This window comes from Acomys russatus, chromosome 29 (assembly GCF_903995435.1).
Source record: "Acomys russatus chromosome 29, mAcoRus1.1, whole genome shotgun sequence".
NCBI classification, from domain to species: Eukaryota; Metazoa; Chordata; class Mammalia; order Rodentia; family Muridae; genus Acomys; species Acomys russatus.
In genome coordinates this window covers 34,211,941-34,238,033 of record NC_067165.1, presented here as the reverse complement: position 1 = coordinate 34,238,033, position 26,093 = coordinate 34,211,941, and the positions used below count along the sequence as shown (strand labels likewise).

At 49.7% G+C, this 26,093-nt stretch overlaps 1 protein-coding gene across 1 annotated transcript in view; it reads left to right on the top strand.

The window, feature by feature from the left end:
* Pax7 (paired box 7) overlaps nucleotides 1–7,409 on the top strand; it is a 94,723-nt gene extending 87,314 nt beyond the window's left edge. Inside the window, exon 9 of the mRNA XM_051170923.1 lies at nucleotides 7,040–7,409. Coding sequence (XP_051026880.1) covers nucleotides 7,040–7,155 — 116 coding nt within the window. The 3' untranslated portion in view covers nucleotides 7,156–7,409. The remainder of the gene's footprint in view (nucleotides 1–7,039) is intronic.
* Nucleotides 7,410–26,093: the final 18,684 nt, after the last annotated feature.

Sequence of the window (26,093 nt, the reverse complement as noted above, 5' to 3'; positions counted from 1 at the left end):
AGCTCATCACCATTGTACTAGGTGCAGGTCAAGTGTGAGATAGCTGGCTGCATGTGGCTAGTGACATGACAGTAGAGTGGGGTATCTGCTCCCCTCTTCCCCCTATGCATGGGAATAGAGAGGGGGGCTGTGTATAGAGCTCTGTCCCTCCCTCAGGTCCCCCAGGTCTCACATACCCACCCCAGCCTTTGTGCCCTTGGTGGCTTGCCTTGATATAGGGGCAGCAGATCCTCAGACCAACAGCTGGGCAAAATGGGCCTGGTTACAACCTCTGGCTGGTGATGCCTGATGGGGCCAGCAGCAGGGCAGGCACAGACGGGAAGGGGAGCCAAAGGTCACGCAGCTGCCCTCCCGCCACCTCCCAGCAAAGGCCTCACCTGCTGGTGTCAAACTAATCAGGAGGGCGTGTGGAGAGAGTGAGGCCTCAGCCGGAGGGCTCCCTCTCCTCCAGCTGCCGCCTGGCCCTGCCACACTGACCTCTGCTTCCTGAGGCCCCCAGCCCACTCCAACCGCATGGCCTTGGCCTCCACGGTTAAATGAGGGCCAGCTGTGTGGGCCTCTACCTCCCATGTGCACATGGCGCTTGCTTGCATGCATGTACGCATCACGGGTATATTGTGGTTCAAGCGTCTATGCACACACTGTGTGCAAGAGACGTGGCTTGAATAATCCAGCAGCTGCAAGGTGTCCTCGTCTTCGCAGATAAGTGTGTATGTGTCTGTGCGTATGCCTGTGTGTATGTAAATGTGTGCTGAACATAGGTGTGCGTGTTTACTTATCACTATACACATATACGTACAAATGACCATTTTGTGTACGCACCGGTATGTGTCTATGGCTTTGCATGTATGAGCACTCCTAGACACGCATACATGTGACAGTATGTGATGGTAACACGCATCTACATTTTAATAGGTAGGTTCTTATGGGCTGATGTGTCTCTATATGTGTGTGCGTACATTGGCATGTGTGTCTTTTGAGTGTGTACAATGCGTGCAGATACATGTGGTTATGTGCACATGAAATTTTGGCATGTGCATGTGCTTGAAGGTGTCTATGGTTAGGCATGCTTAGGCTTAGGTGCTTGCATAGGCGTGATGTGTGTACCTGGGTGTGTTCATATGCTGCTAGGCATATGCAATCGTGTGTGTGACTACGGGTGCACAGGACTATGCGTGTAAATGTGTATGCATATGGGAAAGAGCTCTACACAACCAGCACCTGTGAGGAGGATGCACCCATGTGCATGGGAGCCTTTCCCGTGGGTCCCTGGTTGACCCTCTGACCTCTAGCGCATGTTCCCAGCCCAACACAGGACACACATGCTCTTGATAAAACATTTGAGAGCGGCAGCGACAGTGAGGCCGGGCCCCAGGCAGGCGTTAGTCACACCCGGAGCCTGGAGCCCCTGCCCTGCTCCAGGGCGCCTGCCCAATTCGGAAATAAAATTAACCCCAAAGTCAGCATGGGGGTGGTGGGGGAGGGGGATCAAAAGAGAAGGGGCCCAGGAGGCCAGAAAGGAGAGGCAGTTGCCCTCCCTCTCCTTCCTCGCCCCCTCCCTTCCTTTCCCTGTTCCTCTGATACTGCAGGGTTCCTCTTGAACCATCTTTTTTGGCTCTACTCAGACTCCCACCTGCAGGGTGGGGCTGGGGATGAAAGGCATCTTCTCAGAGGTCTCCTGTTGCACCATCTTCTTTTCTCTTGACATTCTGGGGCAACCTGAGGACATGCCGTGCTCCCCATTAACCACCTGCCAACATCCCTGAGTGCACATGAGGCCAGGTTACCGAATAAGCTTGGAAAGTCACACATCCTGCCCTTCCTCCGGTTGGTACCAATCCACCTGTCACCTGCTGTTTCCTGTCCCCATGCTTGAGTTTAGCCCCCACGGCACCGTGTGAAATGTGCCCACCATTGCAGATCTTTCACAGTTCCCAGTCCTTGGCTCGTTAGGCTCAGAGAAGCAGAATAGTGTTCCCCAGGTCCCACAGCAGGGGGATTGTGATTCACCTTACTAACTTCCAACCACGGGTGAACCGGTCTTGCCCTAGACACTTGCCACTGATTGGTGCACACTCTCCCATAGGCAGACACATGTATGTGCGTGCCACTGAGCGTATGCACATCGTCAAGGCATGACTAGCCAGGCACATGTACAGGAATGGAGGAGAAATAATTGTTAGTTGAGCACCTGCTGTGAAGTTGATCCTCCATCTACAACAGAGCTCTGTGTGTGTGTGTGTGTGTGTGTGTGTGTGTGTGTGTGTATTCCCACTGCACCCTACAGAAATGGCATCTAGAGAACTTACTAGAGAGGCATTGATGGGCAAGGTAGGCACGCCTACAACCTGGCCTTCAAGTGGCACTTTCAGTTGTGTTTGGAACATGCATATGACCCAACCCCTATGCAACAGAATCCTCCCCCATCTCCTAGGGCCTCTTACCTTCCCGGGGACACCTTCATACCTTCTTTTCTGGCTCTGGCCATGTCCATCCATCTGCCCATCTCTTGCTGTCCCTGGAGTGGGTGGGGGCAGGGGGCCTGGGATGGGGCACATGGTAGATTAATATGGCCCCGGTGTTCCCAGAGGCCAGGGCCATCCTAATGATGGGGCTGATAGAACGCAGGAGTGTGAAAAGAATTTTAATAGATCTGACAACTCTAATAAGAATTTGTGTCTAGAAGGGTCCTCCTCTGGGGCCGCGCGCTGACGAGGCACTGATGGCTGAGACCTGTTTACTGGTTGGCATTTGCTGGCCCATCTCCTGCCAACTCCTGATTAACGTAATTGGAGACGTTCAGGGCCCAGGCGGGGTGTGAGGCAGGAGAAGGGAGACACGAAGGGACAGAGGGACAGCGAGGGCTGCTGACAGAGTCCCTAATGAGGGATGTCACCTCCCTGTTTTCCTGCCAGCTCCTTGGCTCTACCCTAGGAAGAGGCAAGCATGCCCTACAGTTGGCCCCATGGGTGCTCTGGAAGTTGCTGGGGTCAGCAAGAAAGTTTGGCTTCTGGGTGCTTCGCCCACCTCAGGGGCTGGGAAAGCTCTTACTGTGTACTGAGGGAGGGTAATCAGGGAAGAGGCACAGAGTAGGTAGAGGAGCCAAAGAAAGCAATTTTTTATTTTACTTGATGTGTGTATGTGTTCATGTGTGTGCAGTTGTGCATGTGGAGGTCAAAGGTCAGAGGTGTGGCTTAGGCATCTTCAGACACTTTCCACAGCATTTCACACTGGCCTGGAACTTTTCAAACAGGCCACCAGGCAGGCTGTCCATTGAGCCCAGGGAGCCAGCCTCTTTCTCCCCAGTACCAGGGAACAGACGCCGTCATCTGGCTTTTTTTTTTTTTACATGACTCTAAGGGATCCAGTTTTCACGTATGCACAATTTTGTCAAGAGATCCAGCTCCATGGGTGTCGACGTAAGCTCCATTTGAAGTGTAACTCAGGACTGGCAACTGTGTTGTGCCTTGGCTTTCATATTTACAGAGGGGGAACTGTCCTGCCCAAGGTACAGAGCTCATGTTTTCCCTGGTACTCAGTAAGTGCCAACCAAGTCTGAACTCCTCCTTTGCCAACACCATTTCTCAGTGATAGACCTCACAGCCCACTGCAGGAATAACGATAGTGCTAGGTGTCAGGCCCAGCATGGTGTAGACTGAGGCTAGGTAGGTCACAGCCTCCTGTGACAAAAGAAAGGTCACCTGAGGTGATGTATGCTCTTGGTAAGCCTATGACATTGCGTGGAGTGGAAATGGGACAATGTGGGCATAGGCGTTGGTGGTGGTGGTGGGGATGGAAAAGTGTCAGTCTTGAGGGCTATGTGCACACCAGGGGCCATTGTCAGGGATGCTCCCAGGGGCTGCTGGTGAGGCCTGAGGCTAAGGAGCTGTCACCAGGCTGCCTGGGTTTGAAAGCATAGGAGGAACCAGCTGATTTTCTTCTGTCACAGAGATAAGGGACAGTCACACTACCTGACTTGAAGAACTAGCATGAGACCTAAAACTACCCCAAGTACAGGGCTGGGAGCAGGACAGCACAGGGCCAGCTATCTGTGGCTTCTGCTTCTATTCTGTGCCTGTCACAGGGTAGCTTATCGGTCCATGCATCCTGGCACCCAAGAAGAAATGACAGTGTGGCCAGCGATTCAGGCTCTTCTCAAAGCTAGAGCTGAGAATTCCACACTCCCTCCTTCACACCAGGCAAGGCTGGCCACAGCTGTGACTGCTCTACCAACTGGAAGCCTGAGACTGAGTGAGTGATATCACAGACTCCCAAGCCCAGGGACCCAGCAGCACAGGATTTTCCAACACCTACCCATCTTGAGCCTGGCTGACTGAGGCACACACGAGATTCAAAGACACCCCAGGAGATTTGCACATACTTTAGGAGTGTGGGGGATGGGCTCTCCTGAGCTCTCTCTGTGACAGCATGTTTAAAAATGTCCCCACCACATTTTGCAGCTGGAGAAAAAGACCTAAAAGGGAATATCAAAAACCACATGACTAGCAATGTGGCTACTTTCTTGGCTATCCTCTCCTCCATGCCACTATTAAAGGTCACTCATATGCTGGGCCTGAGCTCACAAGTGTCACACACTACCTTCAGAGACTATATGTGTGAATTCTATTAGTTTTCCCTGCAGTTCTTTGGTCCAGGTGTTCTACATCCCATGATACAAACAGGGAAACTGAGGCTGAGGTGGTGTGCCTCAGATCACACTCAAGATTGTCAAGCATGGAATTTAAATCCAGGTCTTTTTAACCCCCAGATGATGTAGCTCAGCCACTGAGATTGTCCCTCTGGCCTCCCTGGCCTAGCCATCAGGCCGAATCCGTCGCCTCCTGGCTCCACCTCCCCCCAACCCTGCTTTAAGCAGAAGGTGCGAAGCCTGGGAGAGCCCAGAGACTGTCTACAGGGAGCTGTGGAAGGCACGTGGCAAAGGGAACCTTGGGATTCTTCGTGCCCAGCTTTTTCTCTTTCCCTAAGCCCTCAGCATCATGGGAGTCCTGTGGGGGTACACTGACTGTAGTCACAGGGCCCTACCTAGAAGGTCTCATCTTGCAGCCCCAGAGTGCCTTGGCCACATGTCTGTCCAGTGCCTTGGTCAGGACAGAGTTCTGCTAGCGCTTCAGTCGAGACAGAGCCACATGTTGGTAAGCCAGCAGCTGTACCTAGCTGCACTTGGCAGACACCTGTGTCTCCCTCAGGTGAGCCTTATGTTCATGGGATCTGTGCATGCATGAGTGTTCCCACTTGTGTATCTGCTTACACAGGGCATGTGGCTCACCCCCACACACACACGTGTGTGTGTGTGTGTGTGTGTGTGTGTGTGCGCGCGCGTGCTTGCTTGCTTGCTTGTGTATGTATGTATGTATGTATGTGTGTATATATATATATATATATATATGTATATATATATATATATGTATATATGTCACAAATGGGCATGGGTAGGTTTTTCTCTGTATAAACATTTCATGCTATGTTTAGCATTACCATGTTTCCGCAGATCTCAAAGCACTCCCCCACCATACACACACACACCACTCACATTCACACCCATCCCCACCAGTGCTAACCTGTCTTCTCTGGATCTGACGAGCTGAGTCTCAGCTCTCACTCTTGCTCCTGATATCCTCTTATCTCACTTGCAAAAGTCACTTTGGTCCTTAAGCAAGCACCCTCCTGTGCCTCAGGGATGTGTGCACATAGGGTCCAGCAAAGGCAGAGAACCTTCATCTTCAGAGTTACCTGGACTCACTTGGGGTCTTCACTAGCCAGGGTCTGAAGAGGGCTTGAGGGGAGGGAGATTAATTCTCCACTGAAAACTGAGATGTGTGATTGTACTTCCCTGCAGAGCTAGCAAGGTGCCTGGATAAATAATAAGCAGTGAGTAACTATTTGGTGAGTGGCTGGGAAGGAGAGTCATAAAGAGACAGATGAAGAAAAGAGGGATAGAAGACGAATGTAGGGTGGCTTAGTTTTATTTGTTGCTGTGACAAATACCCTGACACAAAAGCAATTTAGGGAAGGAAAGGGGCTCATTTTACTTACAATAATATGTTATAGTTCCTGATAACAGGGAAGTCAATGCAGGAACTTAAAGCAGGCCACAGAGAGCAGAGAGAAACAAATGCACCCATGCCAACCACTTACTAGCCTTTGGCTGGCTTTCTTTATTCTCATACAGCATTGGGTTCCCTGCCTAGGGAATGGTCTCACCCACAATGGGCTGGGCCGATTAATAATTAATTAGCAGTCAAGCCAGTTCCCCCACAGACACTCGCACAAGCTAACCTGATCTAGACAGTTCTTCAGCTGATGCTCACTTCTCAGGAAATTCTAGGCTGAGTCAAGTTGACAAAACTAACCAGCAGAAGAAAGGGAAGATGGCTAGACAGTCAGAAGGATGAGAAGATGGACAGACGGACAGGAGGGTGAACAAATAGAACAATGGATGGATGAACAGCATGGGTGGAAGATGAATAGACTGACAGATGTATAGATGGAAGAATATGTGGATGATGAATAGAATATGAGTGGGTAGATCATTAAGGTTGATAGGTAATCAGACAGACAGAGAGTAGATGGATGGATGGATGGATGGATGGTTGGAAGAAGGGATGGATAGATGAATAAGTATGTAAATGAGCAGAAGAATGTGTGAGTAGAATAATGAGTGGATAGATTGGTAAGATGGATGGGCAAATAGAGGAGTGGATGGACAGACGGTGGATGGGTAGACAGACGATGGATAGGTAAACAGAAGATTGGTGGGTAGACAAGATAGGTGGGTAGACAAGATGGGTGGGCAGACAGAGGATGGGTGGGTAGACAGAGGATGGGTAGGTAGACAGAGGATGGGTGGGCAGACAGAGGATGGATGGGCAGACAGATGATGGATGGGCAGACAGAGGGTGGATGGGTAGAAGAATGGATGGAATGGTGGTTGGATGGACTGATGGACAGAAGGGTGGTGGTTAAATGGAAGAGAATATGAAAAGAACCTCAAGTTCTAGAAGCTTCTTTCTCTTTCCAGCTGCTGTTGATTACCTGGCCAAAAACGTGAGCCTGTCCACACAGCGCCGCATGAAGCTGGGGGAACACTCTGCCGTGCTGGGACTTCTCCCTGTGGAAACAGGCCAGGCTTATTAGGGCCCTTGGGGTGACTCACCCTAGCCAATGGCCCAGCCTAACCCTGAGCCTCCCCCATCTCAATCCCCTCATGCCCCTGGGGTTGCAGGAGGCCAGGGAAGGAACCTTTCCCCTTCCTACAGGCAGCCCTCTGGAGACTGACAACCAATGTATCATTCACCCATGGTTAACGACTCAGAGTGGCCCCTTGGGTCTTCCTCTGTCTCCCGAGGGATTCCTAGCCATCTTGCAGTGATCTCGAGCTCACATCCATCTTCCAGCATCATGGCCTTGGTCGTGTTTCAGCACAGAGATTGAGGTTCAACCTGAACCGAGCACCTAGTCATCAGAGGAAAATGGTGCCAAAGACAAGGCCCTGGAGTACTTGACCTCTGAGTCCTAGGTGCACAAATGCAGATAGAGCTCACAGGTGTCCTCTGCCACAGAGCTAGGAGTTGTCTTGCTTGGGCATCAGGACTGCAGCCTCTTTCACTGGACACTGAGATGAGCTCCCAGGGTGTCCCTAGGGGAGAAAGCAGGTAACATCTCAGCTTTACTTAGGAATCCAGGGGACTTTGGGACTGTCCCCACATACCCTGCATCAGGAGACCAGGAAGAGATTCTAGCGGGGGAGGGGGGCGTGGAGGGAGCACATGGAAAGGCAGAACATGTCAGCCATAGGCTATCCCTAGGTCCAGAAGCAGGAGGTGCAAAACTCCTAGGCTACAGTGTGATAAAGGCCTGTCCACTGCATCAGGGCCTGGGGAGCCCACAGAACCTGTCAGTCTCCTCAACTTGTAGGAGAAGAGAAGGTCTTGAAATGACAGGAGGCACAAATCAGGCTCGAGGGGTCTGAGGGCACTTTGAAGTCCACACCCCTGGAGTTCTGCACACCGTCTTGCTGGCAGCTGGGAACCAGCCTTGGACATGCTGGCCCTCTGAAAAGGGGCCTCCACCTTCCAGCATGTAAGGTCCGTGATGCCACTGGATGCAGAGAGCCTTCTCAGACCAGGCAAAACAGCTGGTCTACCCCAGAGAAGATGCTCCAGTCTCCTTGGCATCTCAGCAGAAAGCCATGTCCCTGTCCTTTTCAGAGTGGCATTTTCCCCCCAGTGTTGGCTGCTCTCAATCAAGAGGCTTCTGTCACCTCCCCAGGCATGCTGTGCCTGGGGGCACTGTTTTTAAGCCACCACCCCTGGGGCAGAGGAAGATGCCAAGAGTCCCAGCAAGGAGGACAAGGCACCTTCCTCAAGCACTCTGGGTTGTTGGGGAAATGGGTTGCTCAGGCCCCCCAACTCTCCCCTCCCTGAAGCTCTCCATCACCCTCTATTTATCAGAATGGCATCCATCTTTACCCTGTCCCTCACTATAATCTACACTCTGCCCACTTTCATCCAGTGCTGGTATGCCATAGCATCAAATCCAGGAACACTGGGCCTGATTGCTTGTCCCCACCTGTATACATGAGGCCACCTGCCCTCAGCCAAGAAGACATTCCTAGAGAGACGGGCTGCCACTCAAAAGCACCCTGACTGACTTTCCTTCTGCCTGGAAGCTGGACTGGCCAGACCCTGGGACACTTGTCTACATGAACACGTGGCCGATGCACACCTGTTTCTCGCCTGTAGACCCATCATCTGAAGCCTGCCCTGGGCCATGACTAGGATGGCTTGTATCTGTGGTTTGGAGAAATCTACTAATAACCGGGGAGAAACTGACTCTCTGGTAGCACCAAACACCAGACAGATGGGGCTCTTCCGCTAACTCCAGATTTCAAGAGAGAAGAGTGTAGCCACATTGTCCCCTCTGAAACCTGGTCTCCCCTTTTGTAGTTCTCACAGCTGCAAGAACCCCTTTCAGAAGACCAAATGCATTTTCCTCCACATTCCTAGCCCTCTGGAAAGCCTGGCTCTGGATGCACCCGAGTCTCCTTTCACTCAGTATGATTCAGGAGCAGGGATCTCAAGCAGGTGACATCCCCAGGGCCCAGCTCCAGCCCAGGGAGCAACATTCCAATGCTTGGACCAATCACAGTGATCTACCCACTGGGATAAATGCAACCGAGACCTACTTGGGAGAAAACAAAATGACTTACCATTCCATTCATCGTTTCTGAACATTCCCCAGGCTGTCATCTTGGTAAAGGGACTTGTGTGCTGAGGGGCCCTTGACCCCAGCAGGTTTCCGCAAACCATTTCATGTTTTTGTGAAACTGTCCACCTCGGTCTGTAAAACTCAGCCTTGTTTGGGCAGCTTGCAACTTCACCAGAGAGGTGATGTCGGTTAGATGAGAGGCATCAGGCCTCCATCCCTTTGGGCTTGAACAAAGCCTAAAAGAAGGTCTGGCTTCCGGTGGCCAGGCTGGACACAAAACACCCCCATCCCTGTAAATAGAGTCAATAGCAAGGTAAGAGGGGTGCCCTCCATGACACCTCAAGTAGCTACTGGTTCTTCTGTGGAGGCCCCTCTGAACTCATTGTATGTTAGTTGAAAATGTGGTATTGTGCTGGTTGTTTATAGAACATTGGCTTTTTATATATAAATCTATATACTTAAAAGGAAAAAAAGAAAAAAGAAAAGGAAGAAAACCCCCACAGTGTGTATCGTGCTAGCACCAGGGACCATCTATAGGGATCTGCTCGTTGTGTGTTCGGTATTTCAGCCTTTCCTGGGTTCCTTTTTTTTTCTTTTTCAAATCCCCTACCCCTAATTTGGTATTTCTCTCTTGCTGTGAAACTGAAAGAAATGGTGTTAGGAGCTAAGCTTCTATTCTCTTCTTTGGTACTCAGTTTACCTTTGACATTTTAGGGAACCAGGAAAAAAGCTAAGGAGGCAGAAGCCGGGAAGCAAGAGGGTAGGAGAGAGGAGCGAGAGGAGGGGCTGGCTGGGAGGACAGGAGAGATGATGGGTGTGGTCCAGGACAGAGCCTGGATTGGCATACTCCCCCCGGAGTCTGGTATTGCTTTGTACGGAACTGATAGAACATTCTAAGAGGTGGCACTGAGCCTTGCTGAGGGAATCTACAGTTACCAACTAAGAAGGCATCGTGTAGGTCCTCTGTGAGGCTGGCGTTCTTCCCAGGCTCCTGGACATGTCTCTCCCAATCGGATGCTTTTGGGGGCACACGAGCATCCTCATCTTCTATAGAAGCACCAAGCCAAGACCAAACGGGGGTACTCAGGCTGCCATGTTGAAATGCTTCAAGAACACCTTTGTGTTTGATGTTTCTTCTGTCTACACTGACACAGGCAACCCACTACTGGGGAAAATACCCACACTGTGCTGGAGAACATTCCTTTTCCCCCAGTAACTGCAACGTTGTTGCTTCAGCGTTTGACTCAGCCATTTTTCCTCCAAGGGAAGTGAATGTGTGTGCATGAGGGATGTGAGTGGGATGTTCGCGTGTGGGCGGGTGTCTAAATATAATCGCACCATAATTTATTCAGCTATATGGAGTAGTAGACTAGAAAGACAAACTGGTATTTGCTTTAACTACCTGCTGCTTGTAAGCGCTGCCTCTGTAACTCAGGCGTAACTGTCATACATTAAAAGAAATTAAAAAAACATCGTGAAGGTTCTGCATCCTCAATTGACTGCCATCCTGTGTCTGGGGAGCCAGGATGTCTGGGGAACCACACAACGGGAATGATTCCTTTTTACCCTGTATTGGTCTAGAGAAACAGATAAAATCATAAGATGAATATACAAATACACACACACATTATATGTTAGACTGGCTTATAGGTTGTAGACAATGGCTGTCTTCCAATGCAAAGTCCAAGAACCTGGATGTCTCAACTGGTCTTCAGTAAATGCTGGAATTCTGAAGGCTCTAATGCCAGTGAAGAAATGAGCTAGCCAGCAAGAGAGAGGGCAGGTGAACAAAAATCAAACTCTTCTGGCTCCCATGTCCATTATTATGATTATGATTATGATTATGATTATGATTATGATTATTATCATTAGTTTGTTGAGACAAGGTTTCTCTGTGTAGTGCTGGCTGTCCTAGATGTGCTTTGTAGACCAGGCTGGCCTCGAACTCACAGTGATCTGCCTCCCGAGTGCTGGGATTAAAGCCATTTCCTTTATTAGGCTTCCACCAGATGCATGGTCCAGATTAATGACCCAGATTTTCAGTAGGTCTTCCCACTTCAAATAAATCAACCAAGAAAGATCCCTCAGAGGTGAGCACCCAGACACTTGGGTTTTAGTTAATTCCAGATATAGTCAATTTGGCAATCAAGACGAGCCACCACAAGTCTATCCCTTGTCAACTTGACACACGATCATATCTCCTTTGGTACCAGGAGGAGGGTACATAGCCCCACTGCGTATGACCACCCAGTACCAAGCAGCTGTGTGTGCATGCTGCGTGTGCCTCTTTGGTATTAATAAGTGTCAATGCAGATCAACACAGATCCACAAAGGTAGCTCCTGAGCATCTGTGGGCTCAAGGGAGCAGCCCAGACACAGGGAATGGGGGACCCTCTGAGCAAATGCTGAGCTGAGAACCTTCGGTGGCTCTCACTCACTCTGCCTAGGACAGAATTCAGAGGCATCTGCTTCCCTAAGAGCAGCACCAGAGGTAGCAGGTGATTTAAAGGACATTAGGATCAGAAGAGAGCCCAGGAGAGGTCCAGCAGAGGAGATGATTCGCTGCAGTCCAGCTTTAAACGGTTTTGACCCGGAGTGCTGGATATGCAGGCTGGCTTTCTGTCCCATGTCAGTCATTAGCTGAGGGAGGAGGAATAGAGAGGGCTTACCTGCCCTGCATCTCTAACTGAAATGGCCCTTGGGTGCTACAGCTACAGCTATGAGCTCTGTCTTAGTTTGGGTTTACTAGTGCTGTGAAGAGACACCGTGGCCAAAGCAACTCTTATAAAGGAAAACACTTCCGTGGGGCTGGCTTACAGTTTCAGAGGTTTAGTCCATTATCATCAGGGCAGGAAGCATGACAGCATGCAGGTGGGCATGGTGCTGGAGAAGGAGCTGAGAGGTCTACAGGAAATGAACTGGCTTGAGCTTCTGAGACCCCAAAGCCCAGCCCCCACTAGTGACACACCTCCTCCAACAAAGCCACACCCACTCCAACAAAACCACACCTACTGATAGTGCCACTCCCTATGAGCCTATGGGGGCACTGGTCTGTCATGGGGAACCTGAGCAGAGACAGGCAGCATCCGTTTCAACTGTGCTTGGTGGCCTAATGACCAGGAAGTTCATGCCATGTCAAGGTTCAAGGTGCTGCTTTCCTTGGATGACGTTCTGAATAAGAAGAAATTGGATAGAAAGAGTAGGGGAAGGGGCCGCACTGGTCAGTCATTCCTGATGACCTCATCTGATCTAGGCAAGGTCAAGCAGACCCTTGACTGAGGAGGCTGAGGATGACCCAGGCCTGAGACCAGTTGGAAGCTGCTCTAGTACCTTCTCCACAGCATCCTTGTATGTGCTGAGCCCCATAAACACTCTTGATGTTATAATCACAGATCTCAACCACAGCCAGTCAGCGCCCTTAACCCTCAGTTCAGAAGATCTGGGGACAGTCAAGGCCTCCCCAAGTTCCACTCTTAGCTCTGCATCAGACTGGCTGTGGGCCTGAGGCCATTGTCTTTCCTCCCTTGGACTAGATCTCCATGTTTTAGAAAGCAGGCTGGATAACTTCTAAGGACCTTCCGTTACTCTGGAGATCCTCTGAAGTTTGGGCTTGCAGGCAGCCCCACAGCATGCTGATGCAGCTCAGAATTGTCCATCTGCAGGGCTGGGAAAAGGAACCAAAGCGTAAGATACCAAGATGTAGGCTTTGCCCTCAGGGACCCAGAGAGCCCCTGACCCTAAAACGTTCTTAGTAATCATCCTTTTTTTCTGACAACCTTTGTCTATGTCCCCATGGAAAATGGTCTTCAAGAGGACACGCTACCACCTGGTATAAAGTCAGATTTCTGTATACGAAGAAAAGAAAGAGGTAGAGCCGGTTGTGGTGGCGCACGCCTTTAATCCCAGCACTTGGGAGGCAGAGGCAGGAGGATCGCTATGAGTTCGAGGCCAGCCTGGTCTACAAAGCGAGTCCAGGACAGCCAAGGGTATACAGAGAGACCCTGTCTCAAAAAACAAACAAACAAACAAACAAAAAACCCAGAAGAAGAAGAAGAAGAAGAAGAAGAAGAAGAAGAAGAAGAAGAAGAAGAAGAAGAAGAAGAAGAAGAAGAAGAAGAAGCCACATAATGCTGCAGTCTGGGTAGTTTCACTGGCCAGGCTCACCTTAAGGTGGCTCACTCCCAAGACTTCCCATAGATGAAACTGAGTAATGAAGGAGAAAAGGCTGCTTAGATGCAGATATGTGGAGCCCCTGCAGTGGGAGAGACACCTGCACAGACCAGCACAATCCCGATTGTTGCATAGCTGGTCTTTCTAAGAGCTTCTGGCACTAAATTCTCTCCCCTCCTCAAGCTGCCTGACCTATTCTGAGCAGAGACTTAAGTTCATAACCCCAGCCGTGAGAACAGATGCTGGTGGGAGTTGGGCTACTTTCCTGTAGGCTTTGGGGCGTGGGTTCAAATCTCCAGCCACCTCTGCTACCTCCCTTCAAAGAATTTATATATGTTCCCTCTGGTCAGACCTGGAGAGATGGCTCAGCAGTTAAGAGCACTAGGACCTGAGTTCAATTCCCAGCAACTGTGATCTGATGCCCTCTTCTGGCCTGCAGGTGTACATTCAGGCAGAGCACTGTATACATAATAATAAATAACTTAAAAAAAAAGATAAGTGGGCTGGGTATAGCCAATGATAGAGCATTTACCTAGCATGTGCCACTCCCTGGGTTCAGTCCCCAGAACCACAAAGATATCATGTGCTTCTAGTTGCTTTTGTGGTCATTGTGACCCAAAACCTACCCAAAAAAAGCAACAAAAGGAATGATCTGCTTTGGCTCACAGTTCACAGGGCAACTGGAACAGTCCTCTAGAACAAAACCTTTGCTCCCTAACTTGCTTCTTGCTGGGCATTTTAGCACACCAACAGAAAAGTAATTAATACCCATCTGGTGAGCCCCAGGTCCTAGAATGACACTGTGTAGGCTTTGGAACTTTTTCAAACCTACTTTACTTGGGGTCCTTTAATGCTTATACCTCCCTTCCAACCCACCTACCCTAGATTGGAGAGAAGTTAAGAAGTTAATGGGAACCAGCGTCGTAGACCTTTTCAGACTTAGTTCCTTGGAACGATTCCACTGGCATAGTCGGCAGGATTGCAGTAGACCTGTTAAACAGCAAAGCAACAATTCAGCAAAGGTGATTGTAACTGCAGCCACTGGAGCCCTGAGCAGCAGCTGGAACCTCAAAGTAATCGCGGGAGCTGTTCTCTCTAGGGGTGACTCAAAGGGGAGCGATGAACAGCCAAACAATAGGAAATTATGCAAAAAAACAAAAAGCCCAGCCTCTTGTTTTGGGTGGGTTTATATCCTCTCAGGATGTTTATCAGTTGGCAAAGACCACGCCCCCACAAGAGGCAGCTCCTCTTCTAGTGGACAAACATCACCTGTTCTCTCACAAGTCTGTTTCACATCCAACACTTGGGACTAAAACAAAAACATATTTACATCCATTACAACACTCAGAAGCAGTGGATGGTGTCTGTAGAATGACACCAAAGGTGGTCGTCTGCCCTCCATGTGTGCACTCACCTGCACATGTATGTGCTTTCAATTACAAGAACATACACACACACACACACATACACACACACCCCCAAAAGTCACTCTCAAGATCCCATGAGTCTCCATCATGGTAGGCTGGAGAGGCTGCTCTGCCAGCTACAAAAAAGGACTAGTGAGAGGCCACATGGATAGAAATGGCTAGCTCTACAAACTGAGAGTCACCTTGTCCAAAAGTAAGGAGGCAGGGAGCTCCCTCCTACTGTGACAACAACAGAACCCCTCTGACCCCCCCAAGTGGAATGTTCATAGGAGACCATGCATGCCCATGTTTGGTCACCACTGTCCAGATCTGCTCTGCAGGGCTCAGACCCTATGAGATGCTCAGTGAGTGTTGTCTGATCTCCTGACTTGTGTTAACAATGGAAATGCCCACGGAAGGACAGGGGACAGTCAGAAGTTGCAGGTCTGACCGTTATTTTTTTCTAGGGCCTGCGAAGAAGGCCTATATCTTAGTTAGCATTTCTGTTACTGTGATAAAACGCCATGACCAAAAGCGACTTGAAGAGGAGGAGGAAAGGGTTTACTTCATCTTACAGCTTGTAGTTGATTGGCTAGGGGAGTCAGAAGCTCAAAGCCGAAGTCTGGAGGCAGGAACTGATACAGAGGCGCCATGGAGGAATGCTGCTTAGTGGATTGCTCTGCCTGCTTTCTTATACAACTCAAGACTTCCTACCTAGGGGCAGCACCACCCATTGTGGGATAGGTCCTCCCACATCAATCATTAAGGCAATACCTATAGGCCAATCTCATGGAGGCATTTTCTCAACTGTGGTTCCCTCTTGTCCGATTCTGGCAGCTTGAGTCAAATTGCCAAGAAACTAGGCAGCACACCAAAGATCCAGTGGAGCTGTGGGTACACTTAGTTCAATTTATTTCCCATTCCTTACTCCCAGTCCCCTGACATCTCATGACCAAAGCAAGTGGCAAGGCCAATCTCAAAGACAAGGGGTGGAGAATGTTCCTCCTGCTCATCTTCGAGGCATGGAGAAGGATGGAATACTAATTTCACCACTGTGGAGTAAAGAACAGATATACATTGTTCAGAAAATATAGCAAAAACACACCATGTCTGATCAGACCTCCTCCGATCCCATGGGCAAAGAGTTAATCAACAGCAGTTACTTCTCAGGGGGTTGAAGCCTTTGGTGCCCCTTTTCTCTGTCAAATTGACTCATGGCAGACATCTAGGCCTCCAAGAGAGGACACCAAAACCATGGAGGAATAAGGACCAAAGGCCAGAGCATCTGAGTCAGGGTAAGTTATTAGGTCACCATTAGCAGCCTGGGACATGAGTGTGCCACCAGGAATATCCCAGGCACAGGGCTTAGGTAAGGCTCAGGGTAGAAGAGAGTGGCTTCCCCAGGACCTTGCACCGGGCCACGCCCTCCTTACCTTTAGACTCTCCCTTCTTTGGGAAGCTAGGCTGAGGTCCCTTGTTAGCTGCCTGCACTGTAAAGAACAGCAGTTTTCTGTGCCAGACACCTCTTAGATACTATTTGCCTATTTAGTCTTCAGAAAGCCTCTCTGAAGTCAGCCTACATGCCAACCTAGGCACCACCACCAACTAATCTCACGCACGGTGTCCAGCTTTCTCTGAGGACTCGACTTATCGCCACACAGCATGATTAATAATGGCATCAACCTCCAAGGTAGTTGGAGGGGGGGAGGCATCCAACAAGGTCACAGAATTCCCTTACGGCTATCAAAAACTTATTGATCACATGACCTCTTTCTGCAGAATGCTCACTGACCTTATTCGGATGAGCCAGGGACTTCCTAACAGCCAGTTGAAAAATAATAGACTTCATGAGTAACACAAGGATTGATATCAAGGAGAAGAGAAGAGATGTGCTAAGGAAAGCTCCAATATTACAAGTATTTTCTCCCTGGTATCTTCCAAAGAAGATGCTAAATGACCACTCAAAATTAAACCTTTGAAGTATGTAAAGACATGTTGCGAGGGTGTGTTTATTATAAAGGTCTCCAGGTAAAAGGTGAGGAGGAGAGAGAATAAAATGAGACGTAGACACGTCACCCGAGTTTGAAAGTTAATGCCACCCAGAAAGTCACACAGAGCAAAAGTTTTTTAAAAAACTGGGTCAGTCGGGCTGGAGAGTCAGCTTGGTGCTTAAGAGCAATGGCTGCTCTTTCAAAGGATCAAGGTGCATTTCTAGCATCTACGTGACAGCTCACAACTGCCTATATGCCGATTCTAGAAGGTCTGGTGCCCTCTTCTGGCCTCTGTGGGCACTACATGCACATGGTGTATATACACACAGGCAAATATTCTTACAATAAAATAAAAACAAATGAAAATTTTTAAAAAGCTAGATCAGCCAGGCGTGGTGGTGCATGCCTTTAACCCCAGCACTCAGGAGGCAGAGGCAGAGGCAGGCAGATCGCTGTGAGTTCAAGGCCAGCCTGGTCTACAAAGCAAGTCTAGGACAGCCAAGGCTACACAGAGAAACCTTGTCTCGAAAACAAACAAACAAAAAGCTAGATCAATATTATATGGCAAAGATCTGGACAATATATACTCTAGGAAACTTTCTAGAATATACTACACACACACACACACACACACACACACACACACACACACACACACCCGTTTTGTCAAGGTCTGGCAATCTCTGCCTTTTAAGGTCTGTTTAGGCCTTTTACATTTAATATAATAACTAGCAGGATTGGATTTTGGTCTATCAGTATGCCACATTCTGTTTGAAGCTTACTTTTGTTTGTTTCATTGTTTTCTCACTTTGGGTTCTTCTAATGTTTTCTGGGTTTTGTGGGGCTTTTGCTTCGTTAGGTGTTAGGGACCCAATGCAGGGCCTCATGACTCTTAGGCAAGAGCCACTAGCCCTTAAGTAATTTCAATACATTTTAACTCATTTATTGCTTCATCTTATTCCTTAAAATATTTCTAAATTTTATTTATTTATTTATTTATTTTTTACTATTATTGTGGGGACATGTATGCCATAGCACTCACCTGGAGGTCAGAGGACAGCTTTTTTTTTTTTTTTTTTTTTTTTTTTTTTAAACTAGTATTGTGGGGACATGAATGCCATAGCACTTGTCTGGAGGTCAGAGGACAACTTTGTGGATGAGATTCTCTTCTTCCACCTTTATGTTGTTTCTGGGGATTGAACTCAGGTCGCCAGATTCGCACAGTAAGTTCCTTTAACCATGAACCATTCTCACTGTACCCTTGGGATTTTTTAAAAATATATTTTTAATTATTAATAGGTTTGTTATGAAAGTTTTATGCATGGATCTCACTATACTTTTCTCAGCTTCATTTATTATCTTTCAAAATTATTTTTTACAATGAATGTAAGTAAAATTACATTTGTATAATACACATGTGGAGATGTAACTTTTTACCTAGAATTAGTATTTTGCTTACCAAAAATAAAAAAATAGAACAAAGTAGGCAAGTAGAAGCCAGGGGATGAGCCCAAGGCTGAGACTGTGTTTTGAGGGGGGTCAGGAAGGAGTTGGCGTCATCACACGGAGGCTGTGTGCCTGTGAGCTCATCAGCCATGGCTCCATCAAGACTCATCAATGCAGTAGAATTTCTCCACTTGACTAGAGTTAGCCAGGTTCATTCCAGAGACAGCTGGGTGTGGCAGGAGACACATTTTCAGCCAGGCACACTCCATCTTACACTGTGGCCTCTTCCAGTCTACACAGGCAACCTGGAAGTAGGCATGGGAGATGGTTCTTCAAAATGAGGGCCCGAGTGTGTGATGGACACATAGCATCGGGTGGGCTGTGTCCCAGCAAGTGATTGTACTATGGGCCCAACCTGGGGACAAGGAAGAGTTCTGAGATTAGGGATAGGAACAGCAAGAAGAGTGACTTTAAAACCAGGTAGGGTCACTGTTTGCCCTGGATATCTCATTTCCTACTGGGTAGCCCTGGCCTAGGATTCACCCCAGACCTCTGCTCATCTGTAAAATATGTGTGCCATGACCTACATCACCGGACACCATGAGGGTCGTCAATAGATATTTAGTTCAAATGCCTCATCAGCACAAGAGGCTCATTCAGGGTCTCAGAGTAGGGAGGAATCAAGGCAGGTGTCCTAATTCTGAGACTAGACCCCTTTCCTGCACACCCACTGACTCCAGCCATAGTCACCCACTTATGGTAAAGACTAGAAGGGTGACACGGGGGTCGGAAGACCGTGGATTTTATTCTAAGGATGTGGGACAGTCCCAGGGGCCTTCAGAGGTGGGTGCAATGCGATTTAGGTTAGAAAAGAGTGATTGTCACATGGAGGCAAGCCTGCCGGAAAAGAGCAGGGCATGTGAGGAATTTCGCTGGTATTTCACGTTTGCTTGAGAGAAAAAGTGGTCTAATATCTCGGCCATTTCAGGTTTAAAACAAAGAAGGATCCAGCAAAGGGACCTGCAGAGTCACCGTTGAGGGGAATGGCTCTAATGGAAAAGGCAGCAACACACGAAGCACTTGGTAACCCTTCTAAGAAATATCCCAAGCAAAGAATCTAGAAGACAGCAGCCCTCAGCTATGGGTAAACTCTGCCACAGACCCACTATGTTTGAAGACTGCCAGAAAATGTTGTCTACACATGGCTCACTGCTACACACCAGTTAGAGTGAACAAGAATCATCTTCTCGTGAACTGAACTCTCTACCTGGGTGGGGTGAGCAAGACCGGTTCCAAGCCTCCAGCTCTCATAGGCCAGGAGTCATATTTTATCTGTGTTTAGTATAGCACCACAACCAAGCCTGTGGAGTTCTGACACTTCTCAGAGCAGGGGAAGCTGATGGGCCACTAGACAGGGCCACCAGATGCCTTCTACACAGGGCCTTCTACACAGGGCCCTGCTTCAAGCACATTGATGGTGTAGGTGTAGGCTCTTGCTGCCCAGACTAAAGCAGAGCAAGAAGTTAGGGCCCAGCCCTTTCTAGGCGTTGTCTTGTCTCATTCATTCAGAACCTCTGAGATGGAGCGCAGGAAGCATCACCATTATCATCATCATCATCACCATCATCACCAACATCCTCATCATTATGAGCGTCACCATACTTACCACCACCACCACCACCTTTTGTGATGTACAGAAAGAGAATGGCCCCATAGGCTCATATAGTTGAATGAACTGGTCCCCAGTTGCTGGAACTGTTTAGGAAGGATTAGAAGGTGTGGACTTGGAGGAGGTACGTCACTGGGGAGTGGGCTTTGAGATTCAAAAACCCACACCAGGCTCCCCACCCCCTCTCTCTCTCTCCTTCCTGCCTGCAGGCCAGGACATAAGCTCTCGGCTACTGCTCCAGCACCATGTTTGCCTGCATGCTGCCAAGCTTCCCACTATGATGATGGACTCTCTAACTGTAAGCAAGTCCGCAGTTAAATGCTTTCTTTCTTTTTTTTTTTTTAAGTAGCGCTGGTCATGGTGTCTCTTCACAGCAACAGAACAGTAACTAAGACACAATCACCACCACCACCCTCACCACCCTCACCACCCTCACCACCACTACCATCCTTACCACCACCACCACCACCACCACCCTCACCACCCTCACCACCACCCTCACCACCCTCACCACCCTCACCACCACCCCCACCACCCTCACCACCCTCACCACCACCCTCACCACCACCCTCACCACCACCCTCACCACCACCACCCTCACCACCACCCTCACCACCACCCTCACCACCACCACCACCACCCCCACCACCACCACCCTCACCACCCTCACCACCACCACCACCACCACCACCACCACCACCCCTCACCACCACCACCCTCACCACCCTCACCACCACCACCACCACCCTCACCACCACCACCCTCACCACCCTCACCACCACCACCACCACCCTCACCACCACCACCACCACCACCCTCACCACCACCACCACCACCACCCTCACCACCACCACCACCACCCTCACCACCACCACCACCACCACCCTCACCACCACCACCACCACCCTCACCACCCTCACCACCACTACCACCCTCACCACCACTACCATCCTCACCACCACTACCACCATCACCACCCTCACCACCCTTAACACCCTCACCACCACCCTCACCACCACTACCATCCTCACCACCACCACCATCACCACCACCACCATTTCCCTGGAGCGCTTTTGGCCACTTTTGCTGGAAGGGACCCATTTCGCAGGTGGGAGCTAAAACCCAAAGTGGATAAGTGTAGCTCTTGGTCCAGAGTACCTTCTGACATCCCTGAATAAACAAATGTCAGAGGAATTTTCCAGAAAATTCTGAGTGGAGGTCTTGTGCAGAGGGAAGGAATCCCGATTCCAGCTTTAACCTCAAATAAATTTTCTGCACCTTTGATGAGTTAACTGATGGACAACTCTGAATGAGCTGGACGCATGGCACCTGCCACATCCCCCTGCAGAGCTGGACGTGTGGCACCTGTCACATCCCCCTGCAGAGCTGGCTTTCTTTCGTTTTGTTGTTGTTGTTGTTGTTGTTGTTGTTGTTGTTGTTTGTTTTGTTTTTTTGTTTTGTTTTGTTTTTCAAGACAGGGTCTCTCTGTGTAGCCTTGGCTGTCCTGGACTCACTTTGTAGACCAGGCTGGCCTCGAACTCACAGCGATCCACCTGCCTCTGCCTCCTGAGTGCTGGGCTTAAAGGTGTGTACCACCATGCCTGGCCACCCCAACTCTTTTACACAAAGAGCTGGCACTGGGCTAAGGCCTTTGCTTGCGCTATTTTAAGGGATGGCAAAATTCTTCCTGAGGACCTGGGTAATAAGTATTGTAGGTTTTGTGGGCCAGACTGCCTTGTTTTTGCTGTTCAGCTTCACCGTTCTAGAAAAGCAACCACTGGAGGCCCAGGAGTAAGCTGTGTGCCAGCAATACTTCCTTTTTCTTTTATTCTATGTGTATGAGTGTTTCGTCTGCGTGTATGTGTACCGCAAGAATGCAGTGCCTGTGGAAACCAGAAGAGGGTGTTGGATCCCCTCGGCCTAGAGTTACTGACCACCATGAGGCTCTATGTGGGTGTGGCTCCCTTTCCAACAGTTAAGAAATGCTCCCTGGAAAGCCTGGTGATGGCGCACACCTTTAGTCCCAGCACTCAGGGAGGCAGAAGCAGGTAGATCTCTGAGTTTGAGGCCAGCCTGGTCTTCAGAATGAGTCCCAAGACAGCCAGGGCTACACAGAGAAACCCCTGTCTTGGAAAAAAAAAGAAAGGAAGGAAGGAAGGAAGGAGGGAAGACAGAAAGAAAATCAGTAAGGAAGAAATGCTTCCTGGCTGTATAGTGGTGGCAGGTGGATGTGTGTATATAAATTTTATTGTTACCTCATTTTTAAAGAAGAGAGTGAAGAAGGCTGCGGAGGTGGCTCAGCCTGGAAAGTGCTGCTCAAGCCTAAGGGCCTGAGCTCAGACTCCCAGCAGCTGTGTAAAAGCTGGGTGTGGTGTGTGCATCTGGGATCCCCGCACTTGGGGGAGCAGAGGCAAAGGGATCCCTGAGCTCACTAGCCAAACTGGTGAACCACAGATTCCACGAGAGACCACAAAAAAAATTAGGTGAGCCAGTGAGGCTCAGCAGGTGGACAGGCCTAACAAGCTGCATTCAGTTCCCAGATCCCACAAGGCAGCAGAAGAGAACACACATCTAAGAGTCTGCCTGTGAGCATGGGCACACTTAGACACATCTGTACACACTTACACATGTCTGTGCACACATGTGCTTATGCACGTATACCTCCTGCACATGCACACACATCTGTATACACACACACACATCTGCTATAACACACACACACATGTTTGCACACACAATTAATTAAAATCTATGGTAGAATCCAGAGGCCTGCCCACTGCCATTTGGTGAAGCAAACACGTACCACTACAACAAGCAAGAATGTGATGGAAAGAAAGAGAAGCTGAGTGGTCTGTGCCCTGTGAGGAGAGGCCGAACTGGTAAAGCTCAGCCTGATGTGAGCAGCCTGCACTGCCACCTGAGGCCATGTCGATGTCCTGGCCTGTGCTACCACTGAGGGCCATGTCTGAGTCTGTGGCCCTGCAGAAGCAAGAGTCTGTGTCAATGTCCAAGGTCCATGATACCACCAAAGGCCACGCAGATGTCCCTGGTCTAGGCTGCCACCTGGACCCATGTGATTTCTGAGGGCCCTGCCCCTCACCAGCTGCAGCGCTAAGGAGAGACAGCCCCACCCCTTGCCTGGAAGAGCTGGCCCCAAGAGCATGATTGCAAGTGAGATGCCCCCCACCCTCATTGCCACCCCCACCCCCACCCCCAGAGCTGGCTGAGGTGGTGTGGGTATGGGAGTGCATCCCCTGAGGGCAGATATGAGCACTGGAGAGCCAGTCTTGCCCCTTGCTGGCTTCTGCAGGCAGGAGAGCTGGCCCTGCTCCTCACCTGGGCAAACCAGGAGAGCTGACCCTGGTGGTGTGGGTGCAGGAGAACTGGCAGGCTGACCAACTCACCTGCCCCCCAGGCCCAGATTCGGGCCTTTGAGTTGGCTCACCCCAACATCTATGAACTACCGGAGCATGTGAAGAGGCTAGTCCTGCAGAACCAAAGCTGCAGCATCTCCATGACATAGGACAACAACGGAATATCCAAGAGGGGTCTTGGTGAGGATCCAGTGTTGCTGGTGTAACAGAAGCCAGAGGCCTCAGACCAGACATTGCAATGAACGTTTGCAAGTAAAGCTGTCAGGGCAAAAAGGTATACTGTATGACTCACAGCGACACAGCTTCCATAGTGGGAGTTTTGTTTGTTTGGTTTTTGTTTTCTTTTGTGGGGGAGGATGCAAGGGCAGAGGGTGGATGTGGTGGGATCAGGGTACATGTTGTGAGGCCCACAAAGAATCAGTAAAAAGATATTTTTCTTAAATTACAGTAGAGAGTGACTAAGGAAGACAATGTATATCTACATCTTATTTTCCACAAATGTGCACAGAGAGAGAGAGAGAGAGAGAGAGAGAGAGAGAGAGAGAGAGAGAGAGAGAACGCATCCACAGAATAAAGGCATTGTATGGGATCGCACAGCTAGCAGTGGCAAGGGAAATCCTTTTGCAGCACTAGGGTAGGACCCTGGAACCAGGCTCTTTACCATATATGCCAAGAAAAGGAAGTGAGGTACAGAAAGGAGATCGCAGCTGAGCACACAGTGGGGTCTAGAGTCAGAGACTTGCCAGGCCCACTCACTGGGTCCACATACGAGGAAGGGCTTTATCCTTTGTGACAACTAGTTGTCATCTGTTCAGCACCTCTCCAGATGTGCAAGGTGGATGTGGGAGCAGGGTGGAGACAGGAGCAGGAGGAGAGAGAGAGAGAGAGAGAGAGAGAGAGAGAGAGAGAGAGAGAGACGGCCACAGTGTACACACACTTCCACATGCACATGCACATACAGGGCTTCCATTTCCCCGAGATGTCCACCTGCTTTTTATGAATATAAGTGGATTTGTGACAAGCATTGCAGCTGCATAGGCGCCATTCATACATGGGGACAATTTTACTAGATAATAGACCATCGCGCAGGATACAATTTAAATTAAAAAATGCAATTTTCACCTTGAAATGAACAAATGATTACAATTTCTATACAAATTAAGGCATTCAGCCTCTCTTTCAGTAGTGGCACCAGCCCATGAAATATGACATAATTACCATGAAATACATTTTCAAATATTTTGATTTTTTTGTCCGCCGCTTTTTAAAAAACATAGGCCGCCTTCTAGCTCTCCGGGTGTGTGCTGGCATTTTCCCACCTTCTGGGAAAAACACATTAAAAAGAAAAGCCGAGTCTCCCCGTGCCCCACCGCAAGATGAAGTTGGCCCCCTCCCTGCCCTCCCCTACTCCTGTCGCCTCACCCCTCTGAGCCCCCTGCCCTGCCCTCCCCCCCTCCCTTGGCTCAGAGATAAAATTGAAAAAAAAAAAAAAAAAAAAAAAAAAAGGCAGACAGGAGGAGAAGAGGCGCAGACGACCAGTTCCAAAGCCTGAGATCTATCTAAGTTGCTACGCTTATCTGCAGGATCGCATCTGTTGGTTATCTCCAGCCAACCACTCCAAGCCACATCCCGCTCCCCTCTGGTAATCTTCGCCCCCCCACCCCCCCGGCCCCATGCATCTCCTCCTCCCCCCCCCCCACCCGCAACTCCCCCTCACTCTTATTTTCTAATTATTTCCCTGTTCCCGTTGTCTCTTTGTGGCTGGAGAGGAAAGGATTGAGCACACATAGCCTGTGGCTTGAGCCGATCTATTGGAACTTTAGGGCTCAGAAGAGATGGGGAAAGGCAGTCAGTGTTTTCAGCTCCTTGTCCCTGAGTAGAGTTCTTGTGACATTGATGAAGGTCATTCCTGTCCTACTCTGCCTCGGCCCTGTGTCTGTAAGGCTTCCATCTTGAATGCGCCATTCTCTTGGTCTGAGCTTGGCCTGGGTTTCTTGGCCCAGGGACCTAAAGGACAGACCTTGGGCCTCTCCTCTGTACCTTGCTTCTTGTTCTGAACCTAGCCCTCCCCCCCCCCCCCCCCCGTACCTCACCTTTGTGAAGGATGTCAGGACTCCCAGCTCCCCAGGACCTATCCAAGGGACTTGCCTTCCACCTGCTACTGCTTCCATGCCCCTCCCCCCAGCCTGGCCCCCTGCAGAGTACCTCTGGCTCTTCCTTGAGCTGCTGTTCAGCTGGGGCAACCAGGCCAGTGTTTCTTCCTCTTCACCTTGGTAGTCTCCCCACCTTCCCTGGGAAATGGAGACACAGTTCCACCAGAGCTCCTTCACTCTGCTGAGTGTGTCAGCCCTGCCTTCCAACGGCTGTCACCTGCTTTTGGGGCAGTTGTGCCTTTCAGGTGTCCCAAAGGGAAGACTTCCCTCATGGGATGCATCTAATAACCTTTGAGGGGGGGAGCAAACAGGAGCCGGGCAGTGGTGGCGCACATCTTTAATGCCAGCACTTTGGAGGCAGAGGCAGGCGGATCGCTGTGAGTTCGAGGCCAGCCTGGTCTACAAAGTGAGTCCAGGACAGCCAAGGCTACACAGAGAAACCCTGTCTTGAAAAAAAAAAAAAAGTGAACAGGTATTCTAGACCAATTGTCAAAGCAGTCCCGCCTCCCAGCGACTTATTTAGAAGGTTCTTTGTGGGCGCTTAGACCACCCTTTTGCTCTGACCCAAACTTCCCTGCACCCCACCCTACCCAGGTGACCACAGGATCAAACTCAGAGAGCAAGACAGGACATCTTAGTGGAACAAGAACAGATTT